General features: G+C 37.0%; 1 protein-coding gene across 3 annotated transcripts in view; it reads left to right on the top strand.

The window, feature by feature from the left end:
- The window catches only part of LOC128822764 (zinc finger RNA-binding protein-like), a 75523-nt gene that overhangs the window by 37228 nt on the left and 21593 nt on the right, over window positions 1-16702 (top strand). For 2 of the 3 annotated variants that reach the window (XM_054004571.1, XM_054004573.1), the window contains exons 7-15: window positions 1002-1193; window positions 4407-4707; window positions 5622-5815; window positions 7235-7354; window positions 8816-8961; window positions 9352-9514; window positions 11717-11922; window positions 12169-12319; window positions 13756-13897. In XM_054004571.1, the coding sequence (XP_053860546.1) occupies window positions 1002-1193; window positions 4407-4707; window positions 5622-5815; window positions 7235-7354; window positions 8816-8961; window positions 9352-9514; window positions 11717-11922; window positions 12169-12319; window positions 13756-13897 (1615 nt within the window). The remainder of the gene's footprint in view (window positions 1-1001; window positions 1194-4406; window positions 4708-5621; window positions 5816-7234; window positions 7355-8815; window positions 8962-9351; window positions 9515-11716; window positions 11923-12168; window positions 12320-13755; window positions 13898-16702) is intronic. The other variant, XM_054004572.1, reaches the window with a different exon arrangement.

Here is a 16702-nt window from a genome sequence, read left to right as displayed (position 1 = left end):
CGCAGGATAGTCCCCCAGCAGCATGGACTCAGCGGCCGTGCCAAAAAGAGCCCCAGCCGCGCCGGAAAGGGGCCCGGAGGCCCCCTCACCACCCCTCTGAGGGGAGGAAGAAAGAGAGCTTGCACATGTTTTTTTGTTCTTAAATATGTCATCACAGAGGCGTTACTAACTTCTCTAATTGGGCCAGCCAATATGTCCATTGTCAGAGTCTGCAGGGATTTGGTCTGCTGGACATTGAAGTTTTGAGGAGCTTCTCTCTCAGAAGCAGCCTCTGTGGGTTCTTCTGCCCCCACTAAAAGCCATATTGTGTTAAACGAACACAATGGTAATCCTGAAAATGTATTAATTTTATTCCAGCATCCCAGTTTAGTTTCAAAGGGAATACAAGTGCATAAAAAGTAGATATCAATTAATGAAATGTTTTTGTGTGTGTTTGGCAAAACAGTTCTTACTCTTTAGATAAATTTGTCATTATTTTCCACCCTGTCTGCTCCATAGATTGCCAGTGTTAGTATAGGAACAAATAGCAACTTCTGTATTTTATTTTCAGCGTAGCTTTATTTATGCGCTACCTTTTTTTGAATTTACTTTTTTAGTTATCTGGATACATTTAATAACCGTGGTCTTGCAGTTTGAGGAAAATTCAAAATCAAGAATAATTCAATGCAATGTAGGAAAATGCAGTGAGACAGTTTTCTGATCTTATCAGGCTTTCAATGGTAATATATGTTGACCAGTACTTGACTGAGGAAGTGAGAAGGTAGAGGAGTAAAGACCATATTGTATTACCTAAGAGTGGAATCCTGGTGGTGAAGAAAATATCTTGGTTTTGGAAGTGGCCTGCTTATGCCTTAAAACATGTCATAGGGAAGCCATGTTCAGTGTAGGAAGTATTTTTCATACAAAGCATGTGTTTTATGCTATGCTCTATATTACATGTATACACATGAATGATGAACAAACAGTACAAAACCAGCTGTGTGTATTTTTTATTTAAATAGACTTATAAAGAACACTTAGAAGGCCAGAAACACAAAAAGAAAGAAGCAGCATTAAAAGCTTCCCAGAACACCAATAACAACAGTACTTCTGCTCGTGGAACTCAGAATCAGTTGCGCTGTGAGCTTTGTGATGTGTCCTGTACAGGAGCAGATGCTTACGCTGCCCATATCCGTGGAGCCAAACATCAGAAAGTAAGAACTTTCTCTTGTCTACATTATACAAGTCAGTCATATATTTCTTCCCATCATTTTTCTCATCTTAGGAGAAAATATGCAGAAAGAATATAATTAGAATTTTGTTTAAAGACAGTTCTGCTTTTTGTTTCAAAATTAAGCTCACTATTAGAAGGGCCTTGTTGGGAGAAAGGGGGAAAACATTGCCACAGCATCAAGGAGAAGAGGATGTATTGGGAAAGGTATGTAAATTGTAGGAAGAAAGTATAGAGTAAAATGGGGAAAAGTGTCAATGAGGACATGCAGTAGCATGCTTGTGCCCCCTAACACTTTTCAAGACTTCTCTTGACATTCTTATTTGACACTGTGAAGCACTCTGTGCTTTGAAACACTGTAAACTGAATCAGTGACAAGGAATGGGATTATTATGTGTCACTTTTTGGTATTTCTTGCAAAATAAAAGGCATATGTCCTGTAGTAGATTTTATGAGTATGTTTAAAGAGTTTTGGTAAGCATGCTTTCCCTATTGTCTGTGTGCAGTTAGGTGAGCATTTTGGAATAAAGACTGCGAGCTGCACTGTGAACTCCTGTGACCTGTGTTCTAAATTTGGTCATACGACAATAAATGGAATGACGCAGTGTAGAATGCATGTTTAGATATTACATTATTGGGGTACACAAAACAGAGAGTACTTTGGACCTTATTAGCATAAGAGATTTGATAAATAAAATGCCCTGGCAAGAGCAAACAGAACTTTGAGAATTAAATCAAGATTGCAAGAAGATTAAATCAGATGGATTTACTGGAAAAAGAAAATTACATCAATCTCTGCAAGCAAGAGATGTTGTAAAATGCATAAGTTTATGTGATTTTTAACCCAATCATTGTAGTAAAACATTACTAGCCTTCCTAAAATACTATATAGGCATTTGTATCCCACAATAAAATTGGATTCTTTGATCATCTCAAAGTCTTCCCTGTCTCTCTTCATCGCCGATATTACAGATTTTCCTCAAAGCTATGGAATTATTAATGTAAGTAACAAAGCAATAATATTCAGCTTTTATAGACCTTTGTATCTCAGAACACTGTACAAAGTGGCATCAGTAATATCATTCCTATTCAAGTAAATAAATCTCATAGCAATTTTAAAATAATTTTCCAAATATTATTTTTGTTAGTAGAAGAACAAAAATTATAATTTACATAGATTTGGCTAATGTTTGTTCTTTCATTAATGAAGTTGAGTCATTAAATTTTTGGGTTGTGCCCAATAACTCCATAGGTATATGGAGTACGATAATATATTATCTTTGTATATTTGGATGTCCTTTTCTCTTCCTCATAGATAGTTGCTAACTAATGCTAAGTTAGGTTGTCATCAGTGTAAAAATGAAATCATAAAGGACTCTTTCTTTGGTACACTGAAGAATCTTGTGCATTCTAGTGGGAAAAAAGTAATCTGGAAGAGTTGCTTGAACTTAAATTTGTAATATTACGTGACATTAATATGTCTGTATTCTGATGAGGAACATGCTTAAAATAAGAATAAAAAGCTAAGAAGTGTATGTATACACTTGTGTGCATATCATAGAATTATTTAGGGTGTAGAAGCCCTCTAAGATCATCGACTCCAACTGTTAAACTAACACCGCCGAGTCCACCACTAAACCGTGTCCCTAAGCACCACATCTACATGTCTTTCATTACTTTTAAATCCCTCCAGGGATGGTGACTCAGCTACTTCCCTGGGTAGCCTCTTCCAATGCTTGACAATCCTTTCAGTGAAGAAATTTTTCCTAATATCCGATCTAAACCTCCCCTAGTGCAACTTGAGGCCATTTCTTCATGTCCTAGCTCTTGCTACATGAGAGAAGAGACCAACATTCACCTGGCTACAGCCTCCTTTCAGGTAGTTGTAGAGAGTGATAAGGTCTCACCTGAGCCTCCTTTTCTTCAGGCTAAACAGCCCCCACTCCCTCAGCCGCTCCTCATAGGACTTGTGCTCTAGACCTTTTACCAGCTTTGTTGCCCTTATTTGGATGCACTCTACCACCTCAACATCTGTCTGATTTTGAGGGGCCCAAAACTGAACACAGGATTTGAGGTGTGGCCTCACCAGTGCCAAGTAGAGCAGGACAGTCACTTCCCTAGTCCTGCTGACTCCACTATTTCTGTTACAGGCCAGGATGTCATTGGCCTTCTTTATCACCTGGGCACATGCTGGCTCATGTTCAGCTGGCTGTTGGCCAACACTCCTTGGTCCCATTCTACCGGGCATCTTTCCACCTGCTCTTCCCCAAGCCTGTAGCGCTGCAGGGGGTTGTTGTGACCCAAGTGCAGGACCTGATTGTGTACATGTATTTGCATTAAAGACATATCTAGCAGATTTGTATTTTTTTACTGCTACTTTCAAAACCAGTCTCCAGTTTTCATTCTGCATGTTTTGTTCTTATGGACTACATGTATTGCTTTTTCAGGTGATGGTTAGCTGTTACCAAAAAGAAGTATTATTTTATCTCAAGTGTGTTGTAAAAAGGCCTCTGCTTATTACTTCTAAGAATAAGCACATACCTCTTAACTTTCATGGAGATAAAGAGCTCTGAAATATGCCTTTTGCAGCCTCCTTAACTCTTTCTGCAGATGTGCTTTAACAAAAAGAAAAGAAAGCCTTTGTCTAAGGAATATCTTCCGTTTTACTAGGTAACCTGGAAAGTCAGTATAAATATTCTTAAAATGTACTGATGAAAAGAGACAGTGTTGAATCTGAATTAAATAACTTATTTACAAATATTATTTGGAACTAAAATAGTTAAACGTACTACAATTTTTGGAGGGAGAATAAAAAGCAACCAGGCAACAAAACAGTCACGTTGGAAACATTTTGCTCAAACTGTTTTTTGAGTTTTACTGGCTTGTGAGTTTATTGACTTTCTGTTCTCATCTACACAGCTTTTGAAGTAAATGTCTGAATTTCTAGGGGAAATAAGCAACCTGAGATAACTATTAACTATTTCCTCTTTACGGATGATAAGAACTTTTGCATGTCCCTTTTTTTTCCTTCTGAGATTGCTTTTAGTAAAGAGGCAATAACTTTAAAATAAATTAAAAATATCAATATCACTGGTGATATTGCTGTTTCTGTTAAAGTTTCAATAGTCTATAACAAGTTCAATTTTTATAGCTACCCCAGGGAGATAATATTATTAATTTCTTGTTATTTTTATAGGTAGTAAAGTTGCACACAAAACTTGGCAAACCTATTCCTTCAACTGAACCAAATGTGGTTACCCAAGCTGCAACCTCAACATCCACATCTGCTTCTAAACCAACTGCTTCTGCTTCAAATATAGCAACTAGCAGCAGTACTGTGAACTCCTCTGTTGCATCCTCTACAGTGAAAATTCTTACTCCCACGGCAAATGCACTACTTAACACTGTGTCCAACAACAAAACATCTTCAACCGCTGCTAATATAGCTGTAAAGAAAATATCTCCACCAAAAATAAACTTTGTTGGCAAGTACAGAAGTCAGTCTTTATTTTAAACCTAACCTATTCTATATTTTTAAAAATATTTTAGTGCAACAAGTACAAATATATTTAATTAACTTCTGCATGAGTAATTCTGTTGTGTTTATGGGAATTATTACTAATGGGGAAAATAAGAATGTGTATAAAAATTTTGCTTCACAGCTTATACTGTTTTCTGCCCTTTTGTCTTCACCTGACCTCTCCTGGAGGCTTCTCCCACCATCAGAAAAAGCCTCCCACCTTTGGTTTCTTATGTAGTAGCTGCTGGAGTATTGCAGATTATAGTCCAGTTGCTTCTAATTTCAGTTCACAGCCTGGCCTATTAAGACAGCCTGCAGTAGGTTGGCAGTTGGTAACTGGGAAACTGAAACATTGTTGTAACACTGGAAATTTAACAGTGGAAACTTTTGAAATAAGCATAATAAATGTTTAGAGACAGAAAGCAGTTGTTCAACAGTAAGCTAACTTGCTCTCAAAGGAAAGACCTATCCAGTTGCAACACTGAAAGTATGCTGTCTTTGTTAGTTACCTCAAAACCTTTTAATGTTTGTACTTTCTTGGATCCATTTGCAAAAAGAAAACAAATCTGATGACAAAAAAATTTAAAATATATTTGCTGAGTTGTTCCCATTCAGTCCTATCTCTTGAAAAAGCATGAAAATGAATGATGAAAATTACAACTATATAAAGCAAAAGATTTCTTACTAAAATAAAAAACTAGGTGTTTAAATAAGTTTTTGTTTAGCTTTTTTAAAAAAAACTTTAATAGTATTTAAAAATGTTTGGTTTAACTAATTTTCAGACTGATAATGCTTTGACCAGAACATTGATACTTGCAAATAAACTCTTCAGTTTGCACATAATGTATAATTCTCATTTTATGAAAGAGATTTAACTTTTTTGATTTGTAGGTGGTAATAAACTTCAGACAACAGGAAGTAAACTGGAAGAAATGAAATCAGCTGAAAGTGTTAAAGCAACAACTGGTGCTACAATCCAAACACAGGAAGTAAAACCAGACACAGCAGCTGAACCAGTGACACCTACGACTCTTGCTGCCTTGCAAAGTGATGTCCAGCCAGTGGGCCATGACTATGTGGAGGAGGTATTGATATGAAAACATGGATTATTTTTTAACTATTATATGGAGAGAGGTTCTAGTCCCTTCATCATTTTTGTGGCCTTTCATTGGACTCTCTCTAGTATGTCATGTCTCTCTTGCACTGGGGAGCCCAGAACTGGACACAAGACTCCAGGTGTGACCTCACCAGTGCTGAGTTCGAGAGGAAGGATCAGCTCTCTCAACCTGCTAGCAATACATTGTTGAATGCGGCCTGGGATGCCATTTGCTGCCTTTGCAGCAAGGGCACATTGTTGACTCAAGTTTAACTTAGTGTTCACCAGGACCCCCAGGGCCTTTTCTGTCCAGCTGCTTTCCAGCTGGGTGGCCCCCAGCATATATTGGCACATGAGGCTGTTCCTCCCCAGATGCAGGACTTTGTACTTCTCCCTGTTGAACTTCACAAGGTTCCTGTCAGCCCATTTCTCCAGCCTGTTGAGATCTCTCTGGATGGCAGCTCAACCCTCTGGCATATCAGCCACTGCGTTCAGTTTTGTGTCATCAGCAAACTTGTTGAGGGTGCACTCTGCCCAATCACCAGATCAATAATGAATATGTTAAACAGAATTGGACCCAACATTGAGCCCTGGGATACACTGCTAGCTACTGGCCTTCAACTAAATTTCATTCTACTGATCACCACCCTCTGGGCCTTGCCATTCAGCCAGCTTTTGATCCACCTCACTGTATGTTTATCCAGCCCTTACATCAACAGTTAGTCTATGAGGATATTATGGTGAGACTGTGTCAAAGGCCTTACTGAAGTCCAGGTAGACAACATCAACTGCTCTCCCCTCATCTACCAGGCCAGTCACTTGATTGCAGAAGTTTATCAAGTTAATCAAGCATGACTTTCCCTTGGTGAAGCCATGCTGACTACTGATGATGATTTTCTTATCCTTAATGTGCCTGGAAGTGGTGTCCAGAATTAGGTGCTCCATCACCTTCCCAGGGACTGAGGTGAGGCTGACTGGCCTGTAATTCCCTGGGTCCTTCTTGAAGATAAGAGTGACAAGGCACTGAACCTGCAAAGGCTTGTGCATATGTTTACATTTTTGTATTGTGCATGTTTCTTTTGACCTCAGTGGGGCTTTCTTCATGTTGGTGGAATGAGATATGTGGATGAAATCTGATGTAAATGTTTCATAGTTTGTAATTATTCAACTCATTATGTTTGGGCTCAAGTTTAAAGCTGTCGAAGAACTTTGTTCCTTAGCAAACACAATGGTGTGTCTGTCAGAATTGAAAGTTCTATTTTGCCTTTTTTCAGTTCCTGTGTGAAGTTTTAAGCATGTTTTGAGATGAGTAGACATTATCCAGTGTCACTGAATTAGATTAATTTTTAAATCAGCTTTTGTTAAAAAAAAAAAAAAGTAAATGTGTTTTATAACTTTTATTTTCCAGGTAAGAAATGATGAAGGAAAGGTGATCCGCTTTCACTGTAAACTTTGTGAATGCAGTTTTAATGATCCTAATGCCAAAGAGATGCACTTAAAAGGGAGGCGTCACAGGCTTCAGTATAAGGTTGGTAAAAATGCTAATACTTTTATCTGGAAGTCTACCAGATGTCATCTGACTGATTACATGTTCTTATATTTAAAGACTAGTCAGAAGTAGGTGCTCTGAGTAAACAGCTTATAAAAAAAGCTAGAGAAATATATTTCTGAGGGAGTATAGCCTTTAAAGTTGTAATGCAGACTGAAACTGCATTTTGATTTGGATGTTGCTTTAAACATTCTGAACATTGCTTTCAGGCATTTTTTTCAACATTAAAATATTGTACAATGTGTGCAAGCAATAGTAGGTGCTTTGTTGTTTACTGTAAATTTCAAATGGTCAATGTTTTTGGCAGGATAAACCACATAAACCCCTTATGGAGACATTTGAGAAACAAGTATTTGCAGACATTTTAGTAATGAATGGAGAGACATCTATAGTGACACATGGTGTGCATTTTAATTATTATAAGATTATATAAGAAGAATTTACTGTGGTCACAGGAGATACAGTGGGCCTGCATAATCATGAAAGGGATGAAAGAAGAGGAAAAAAATTGCCAGAAAAATGTATTTAGTGGCTTATGATTATGCTCCAGTATGAGGGACCCTTCAGAAACAGGGCATCAGGAAGCACACTGTAGTTAAGATGAAATGGTTTTTTTTCAGGCTATATTGTAATCATCCTGCTACAGAATGAACAGCAAATTACTTAGTATTTCATATAGCATTTTAATTTTAGATAGTTTTGTTCTCACATAGCTGAAAAAGGAATTCATGTTATATGTAGTACATTGCTGTTTCTTTCCTTTAAAATACCGGACACAGATTTTTCTTCAGCTGTTCATTCAGTGCAGTTCTAAAACTGCATTTTACTCCCCTTGATTTTATCATAGACCAGTAGTGTGTGCTAAACATGTCAGAAGAACTCCATAACCTTGAGATGATAAGAGGCAAACCAACATTTCATTTGTTATTTTTCTGGACTAGTGAAACAGAGTGAAAATGTAACAAGGTAGAAATCCATTTAGATTTAAGTGAAATGTACCACTTTGAATTATTAGTAGCTTACTAACATAAGTAAAATATGCTGTTTAGTCTAGTAATTCTGCAACACTAGTAAAACTGCCCCAACTAAAGAAAAAGAATGCAAATTTCCAAACTAAAGAGATAAGAGAAGCTCCTCGAACCTTAAAACAGACAGGGCAGGGTGACCCAAGAGTTCTTTCTGTACTTTCTAATAAAAAACTAGTTACAAGTGTAGCTAACTGTAACGTGAAATCAGTAAAATAAATATACATAAACCTATTGTAAAACACTATGCATATGTAAACTAGTAAAGAAGAATAAAAAAAATCAAGAGTTCTCAGAAGCACACATGTCCTTTAAAGAGAAACAATCCCCACATGTCCAGCGCTGTAATAAACACATCGTCCCTACAAATCTTTATATGAATTGTAGTTTTAATTTTTCATCTGCGTTTCACTAGAAAAAAGTAAATCCAGATTTACAAGTAGAAGTAAAGCCCAGTATTCGAGCAAGAAAAATTCAAGAAGAGAAGATGAGGAAACAGATGCAGAAAGAAGAATACTGGAGAAGGCGAGAAGAGGAAGAGCGCTGGAGGATGGAAATGAGGTAATGCATTCTGTTTTATCAGCAAATGAGACAAAGTTGCAGTCAGATTATATAAAACTAACTCTTCTTCTGTAATTACTTATTTTGAATACTGTTTTTGGAGCTCTATACTGTCTTGTTTTAAATTAAGTTGTCATTATCTCTCAAGGGTTTTTTTGTTTTGTTTTGGGTTTTTTGTTCAATCTTTCTGAGGAATGCAGACTCACTAGAATTATTTACTATGAATTCAGACTTGCTTTCAAAATAACCATTCATTTTAGGTACCCTCTGGAGTTCATTGGTATTTGTTCTTGATTACTAGAAATGAGTTAGTGAGAACATCCAATAATTTATTTAGAATGGTTGGAAGTATTAACTGCTATATAAAGAGGACATTTTGATGCACTTCAGGCGATATGAAGAGGACATGTACTGGAGGAGAATGGAGGAAGAGCAGCATCACTGGGATGACCGTCGCAGAATACCAGATGGAGGATATCCTCATGGTCCTTCAGGATCTCTAGGCCTGCTGGGAGTTAGACCAGGAATGCCTCCTCAGCCCCAAGGACCAGCTGTGAGTTTCTTAGCTTGAGGGGAAAAAAAGAAAGAAAAAATACTTACCAAGAGGCACAGTTAAGAACTATAAATTATTCAATGCTACTTCAGTTGTCTCCAGCGTTTCTTAATAAAGGATATGGGAAAGTGAAGAAAAAATTATATACTAATGAAACTCTGTAGTTGGACCTGTCTTTCAAAATAAGCTCACTTATATGACAAAAGGATGTCTTGAAGACAAATATTGTTTCTTCTGAAATACAAGTCACTCTGGATTTGTGTACTACTTCTTATTTAATTGCATTATACTTTTATTTATCTAATTGTGAACAAATGTATGGATAAAAAGTGGTTGGATCATCAGTCCCAGAGGATAATGGTTTAGTGGTGGGCTGTACTCTACTTAGAGGTCAGTAAACAAGTGCAGTGCTGCATGTGTTTATCCTGGAATTTGTCTCATTAGCACCTCATCAATGATCTGAAAGGTGATGGAGTGAGTGCACTGCTCATCAGATTTGCAGCTGACATGAAACTGAATTGGTTGGAGTAGGGAGAGCAGTTGATACCTTTGAGGGCAGGGCTGCCATGCAGCATGACCTAGGCAGACTGGAAGAATGGACCAACAGGAACTTTATAGAATTCAGCAAGGACAAATGCCTAATGCTACACTTGGGAGGGCATAACCACTTGCACTGAAGGGCTGGGTAGCAGCCCTGCTGAAAGGCATCTGGGGTTCTTGGCAGATGGTAAGCGGAATGTGAACCAACCATGTGCCCTGGCAGCAAGCAAGGTTCATCGCATCCTTGGTGATATTAACAGGAGCATAACCAGTAGATAAAAGGAAGTGATCCATTTTCATGAGACCCAAACTGCAATACTGCATTCAGTTTTGGACTTTCCAGTACAAGACAGATACTGATAAACTATAGCAGGTGTGGCTACTGGGATCAGGGGTCTGGAGTGTGCCCTGTGAGGAGAGACTTGAGGGATCTGGGCCTGTTCAGCCTGGAGAAGAGAGCTTCAGTGGGATGTAATAGCCTTCTAATACCTGTGTGTTATAAAGACAATGGAGCCAGGCTCTTTACAGTGAGAGGGTGAGATATACCAGCTTAAGCTGAGACAAAAAAGGTGCAAACTAAATACAGGATTTTTTTCTTTTTTTCTCCACACAGATGTTGTGACTCTCCATCTTTGGCGGTTTTCAAGAACCGTCTGGATGAAGCTCTGAGCAACATGATATAGTCTTATAGCTGACCATGGTTTCCACAGGAGGCTGGACTAGAGGACCTCCTGAGGTCCCTTTCTATTTGAATTCTTCTGTGATTCTGTGAAAGCAATCATGGATACTTTATTTTGCAGCAGTATGCAAGTATTTCCCAGTTAACAGAAAGACAATAGATATTTCTGTTGGGGAGGTACTTTTGATCCTGGGATTTCCCAATTTGTTTTTTTTTAACATCTCATGTTTTTTACAGATATGATTGATTGTGATCAGTGTAAGTTATTAAGGATACTTCAGTTCATGTTTCCTTACATCTCAATAATTTGAGGTTTGAATATTCTGTTGTTTAGCCACATTTGGTGTTTGGTTTTTGGTCACACATCACCTGTGTACTTTAAAGTATATAATAGAATTATAGAATAGTTTGGGTTGGAATGGACCTTAAAGATCACCTAGTTCCAACCCCCTACCATGGGCAGGGACACCTTCCACTAGACCAGGTTGCTCAGAGCCACATCCAACCTGGGCTTGAACACTTCCAGGGATGATGCATTCACAACTTCTCTGGACAACCTGTTCCAGGGCCTCACCACCCTCACAGTAAAGAATTTATTCCTAATATCTAATGTAAACCTATTCTCTTTCAGTTTAAAGCCCTTGTCCTTTCACTACATGCCCTTGTAAAAAGTTCCTCTCCAGCTCTCTTGTAGGCCCCCTTTAGGTACTGGAAGGTGCTCTAAGATCTCCCTAGAGCCTTCTCTTCTCCAGGCTGAACAGCCCCAGTTTTCTTAGCCTGTCTTCCTAGGAGAGGTGCTGCAACCCTGTGATCATCTTGGTGGCCTCCTCTGGACTTGCTCCAGTAGGTCCACATCCTTCTTATGTTGGGATTGCCAGAGCTGGATGCAGTACTCCAGGTGGGACCTCATGAGAGCAGAACAGTCACCTACCTTGACCTGTTGTGTACTCAAATTTCAGAAATGTGCTTTTTCATCTGTTTAGCCTCTACGCCGCCCTGACTCCTCTGATGACCGCTATGTGATGACCAAACATGCAGCTATATATCCAACAGAGGAGGAACTTCAAGCAGTCCAAAAAATTGTCTCTATTACTGAGCGTGCTTTGAAACTTGTTTCTGACAATATGACTGACCATGAAAAAAGCAAGAGCAAAGATGGAGATGACAAAAAAGACAGCAGTAAAGACAGGTATTTTTTTTTCCTTATTATTTTTTAAGAATTTTATTACTTCTTTCTGAAGCCATTTTATGTTTTTCCTTGTACTGTTATCAGTGCTTTCAGGAATTCTGTTCTGTTCAGATTTTAATATGGCATATGTCACTGTGGCCTCAAGAGTATATGGAATACTGCTATTTTATTTAATTTTTCAATCTTCATGTTTAGTTTTATGATTTTTATAGTATTTTAAATGCAGCTTTTAACTATAATTCACAGAGCTTTGAAAGGAGTTTTACGGGTGGGCGTTTTGGCTAAAGGTTTGTTACTCCGTGGAGACCGAAATGTCAATCTTGTTTTGTTATGTGCTGAGAAGCCTTCAAAGATGTTACTTGGTTTTATTGCTGAAAATCTTCCCAAACAACTTGCAGTAAGTAATATTTAGATTTTTGGATCTGAATTTTGGTGAAAATACTGTAAAAGTCTGTCCTCAAGTCAAATGTCTGTAGGGCTGACTGTGCTGCATTTCATAGCTCAGGTACAGTTTCTTTTCATTTTCTGACTGTGTCTGAATTCAGGGACTATGCTGCGTGTTTTGCTTTCTGTATATTAAATCCATACAAGTGTCTAGGTGCTTATGCTAGCAGTGTAGTTTCAATCATCATTTAATAGATTTCCTTCAACTGGGAAATAGAAATGAGCAGAAGAAAGACTATTATCCCATTACCAGCAGTGATAGATGTAATTTGTGTGGTGTTACAGGAAGCTTGCACTGCCTGAAGGTCAAAGTTCTCCATTAATGCCAGTCTCTTTGTACTTGTCTTGTTTCCAGTTTGTATGTGTCAGTACTTTGTAGTCCCAGAAGTAGTTAACTAAGTCTTGTATGTGTTTTTTAAATTTGGCACTAAAAATAGTACATGTAGTCTTAAACCATTCAGCAAAATTCATATAAACCAATTGCTGTATTTCTACAATTAATGAAAGTACAGAATAAAGTTTTTAGCTTGAGTACTCTACTGAACAAAGCCTGTCTACTATTGTTATAGGATGCTTTTCACAGCATTAATACTTCAATGCAGTCTGGTAAAATGCTTAACAGAATCAGTGGCATGGTAGAAGCATTAGCAGGATCAGATTAATTAGAAAATAATCCTGGGTTTGCTCATTTCAAATAACAGAAGAAAACTTAAAAACTGCGCATCCTGGTCTGGCTTTGTGGAGAATTCACTTGTCCCTCTAGTTTGTGGAATAAGGTGATAGAGGTGCCTACAGCTTTATTTTGGGGGTATTTAGAGTTATTAATCTAGTCACAGGAAGCAATTCTGAGTAACCACCTTGTTACTCTTACTATTTTTCCCCCTGGTGTTAATCTTGTCCTTTGCTCTCATCAGAGGATGTTGTGATAGCCAAGTATAGAATGTGACTTGCAGTACTCATTTTGTAATTGCAAGCTTGAAGAACCACCTCTGCATCTTGGTGCTTTTTAAAGGCTCCTATGTTCCAATGAGAAAAGCATTCAACTGGCATTTGAAGTGGCATTGAGGCTTTTATTTGTCTCAAATGCTGTCAAGATTCTTGTTATGTAATTTACTTATTTATATGAATTTCACTTGGTTGTTTTTTTCTCGTTTACAAGCTTGGCATCTGCTGTGTGTTTTCATTAATGATTTGGAAACAGTATGCAAGTCCATATATATATGTATTAATTGTGTATACTGTTGTTTCTTTGAATACACAGGTATTTGCTTCATATAATTATATTGCATTTCTGCCTTTCTGTTAAAAAAGGCTATGTTGAAATCCATTTTCTTCCCTTTACTTTTCTTGGCCACATGCTAATAGAAGTTTCTGTTTCTTGATATTTAGGTAATAAGTCCCGAGAAATATGATATCAAGTGTGCAGTCCCAGAAGCAGCAATAATTTTAAATTCATGTGTGGAACCCAAAATGCAAGTTACTATCACACTGACATCTCCAGTCATTCGGGAGGAGAACATGAGGGATGGAGGTTGGGAAGTTGTTAAAGATGTTACTTCTATCTATTCTGCTTAAGATGACATTGAGGTCCTAGAAGGCAACATGCTGGCATAACTAATGTACTTGATCAAAACCTTGTTTTTCAACAAGCAGTCTCAGTAAAGAACAATTTCCTATTAAAAATGCTTATACGATGCATTTAATTTTTAAAAATTCTAACTTGAAGTCCAACCTCAGCTTTCTGGAAAAGGTACAAACTTGATTTTTTTCCCCCCTCTTATAAAATTATAGGTAAAACTAAGTATTTTATAACAAGTGGCTATAAACTGGCTTTCTAATGCAGTCCTGCCCTAAAAGAAAGATCACATTTTCAAGTTTTAGCTAGATCAGTATTACCATCATTTACATATTCCAAATAGCAGCACCACTGAAAATTTACTTTTATAGTATTTTTGATGGTAACAGTGCTTATAATTTTAAAAGATGATGTAATTTTTTCCCAGCACTCTGAGGTTGCTTTTTGGCCTGGAGTTATTTTTTAATATATTTAGGCTTCTGATATTGCAACCAGTCTTCTATCCAACTGGCAAACTCAGACTAGGAAAATAAGAAATGGCTTTGTCATTTCAGCTGCAGCAGAAAGTGAAGTTTGTAAATAAAATTACATTTCTGAAGTTCACAGTTTCTCTGGTGCCAGCAATGTTGCTTTACGGTCTGCTTTGTAATGCTTTCCAAGCTCTAAAAGCTTTTAAGCCAACATGCATGATTAATGTTTACAGTACATTGGTTCCTTTTGTTTGCGGGTCAGATAAAATTAACTTTTGTTTCCTTTTAATCCTGTATTTTCATAGTTGAAGAGATCATGGCAAACAGGGTTCTGGTGTTTGACAGTGAAGGTTCTGGTGTTTGACAGTGAACTTATGTATAGCAAATCTGAGGCTGTCTTAACACTTCTATGCAGATTGAAAAAAATTGTATGTATGTATACTTGTGCTCATGTATATATGTATTTATATAAGCCACAGAGACTTTTTAAATTTCATCTCATCATTACATGTCCTCTAAATTACTTGAGATTTTTATATTGCATTAGTAAATATTCTGTAGCTATGACTAATGAATGCATTGTAAGCAAGCTGTGTTAACAAAGTCATCCTACATAATCAGAAAGAAAAATGTCAAGATACATTCTCTAGTTTGGATGACTTCTGAAGTCTTAAAGAGTGCTTTGTACATGATTTTTGAGTTTTACATATTATTTATAGTTATAAAGTCTTTGTACATATACTGTCACACCCAACCAGTTTACTTGTTTTTTGAAAATCTTAAATGTAACATGACTTTTAATTTGTCTGTGCTGAATCAGACTTCATGTATTATTTAAGCTCATAAAGAATGCTTTAAAATATTTGATTATTAACTTACATTAAGCATTAAATTAAATTAACCTTAAACACTATGTTTGTTTATTAACATAATGTGAAAAAGTGCAATACTGATCCTGCCACAATACTAAATTTCCATTTTCTGGCCTAAAATTCTATGATGTAGACTAAAAAGAAAACAAATTTCAAATTATTATGATAAAACCCTTAATTTATGCCACCTAAATGAAACAAATCTGTACTTTTGTCTGACCCACACTTGAGTTAAAACAAGTTTATTCACTGCTGGAGTACTGCCTCTAGGCAAGCAAAATCAAGTTAGATTTCTTTTCAAGGCACCGAGTAGTATAAAAAGTTCACTTTTTAAGGTAGAGCAAATAGAAGACTGAATTGCAAATTATTGCAGCAAAGGAGGCCTCATTATGAAGACTTCTGCTTTTTTGTTGCAGAGTAATAGTATGTGTTTGGCTTTTTTCTTACTGCAGCTCCTCATGCTCTGTGTCTCACAATGGTTTAAAGTTCTCTTTTTTTTTTTTTTTTTTATTTTTAGCCTGCAGTTTAAGTAAAGATGAGACTGAGACTTGCATGAGGAATAGAAACATGTTTGATGTGTAATAATTCCATTACATGATAAAAGGCTAAAAAAACCCAAACCAAAACCAGTGTGAAATAAAATTGTTAACCACATAGCTACTGTTCCTTACAGTATTGTGCATTTGACAGTTTACCAAATCGGATATATTCAAAGGGCTCTAACCCAGCTGTGGAGTCTTTCCTTCAGCAAAGTGTACATATTTATAAAAGCATATTTATATATGCGCATGTGTCTTTATTTTTTTATCCTTAGCTAACAGCCCCAGTCCTAAGCTTTCTAGCAAAGCATCTTGATTCCTGTCAGGGGTTGCTACCAAGACATCGGAAGGATTTTTGACCAAGGTTTTCTAAAGCTCAGTGTCACACCTGCCATACTTTACAAAGGAGGGGTTTGGACGCATAGTCCTAGGACCTACTGTTACTTTGGGTTTTTTTATTTTTGTCTTTGTCTCTATCCTAGAATTAAGCAGTGTTCACACTAGTTTTCAAATAGTTGACTGGGTAAAATGTATTCTGTGTAATAAAACTTAGTAAAATTGATACGCCTGTTAACTTTTAATGATGAAGTAGTGTGGACACAGCACGTCTAACTGAAGATTAACCCCTTATATTTAGGGTAGTAATAAGTTATATAGGGTAAGAATTTGTGCTTGTGTTTTGTAAATTAATTCAACTTTTTTTGTCTTAGCTCAACAGGGTGGTAGGTTAGGCATCTGAATTTAGTTAAAGACTATTTAAGGGGTTAATCCTAAAATGTAAAACAGATGCAAAAAATCACAGATTAAGTATTCCAAGAGATTCCTTGATACATTTTTTTCCAGTCAATATATTCGCAGTGCAATTAGGTGTCTTACAAC

Source organism: Vidua macroura (genome assembly GCF_024509145.1).
Source record: "Vidua macroura isolate BioBank_ID:100142 chromosome W unlocalized genomic scaffold, ASM2450914v1 whyW_random_scaffold_74, whole genome shotgun sequence".
Taxonomy (NCBI): domain Eukaryota; kingdom Metazoa; phylum Chordata; class Aves; order Passeriformes; family Viduidae; genus Vidua; species Vidua macroura.
This window is presented reverse-complemented; position numbering and strand designations above follow the sequence as displayed.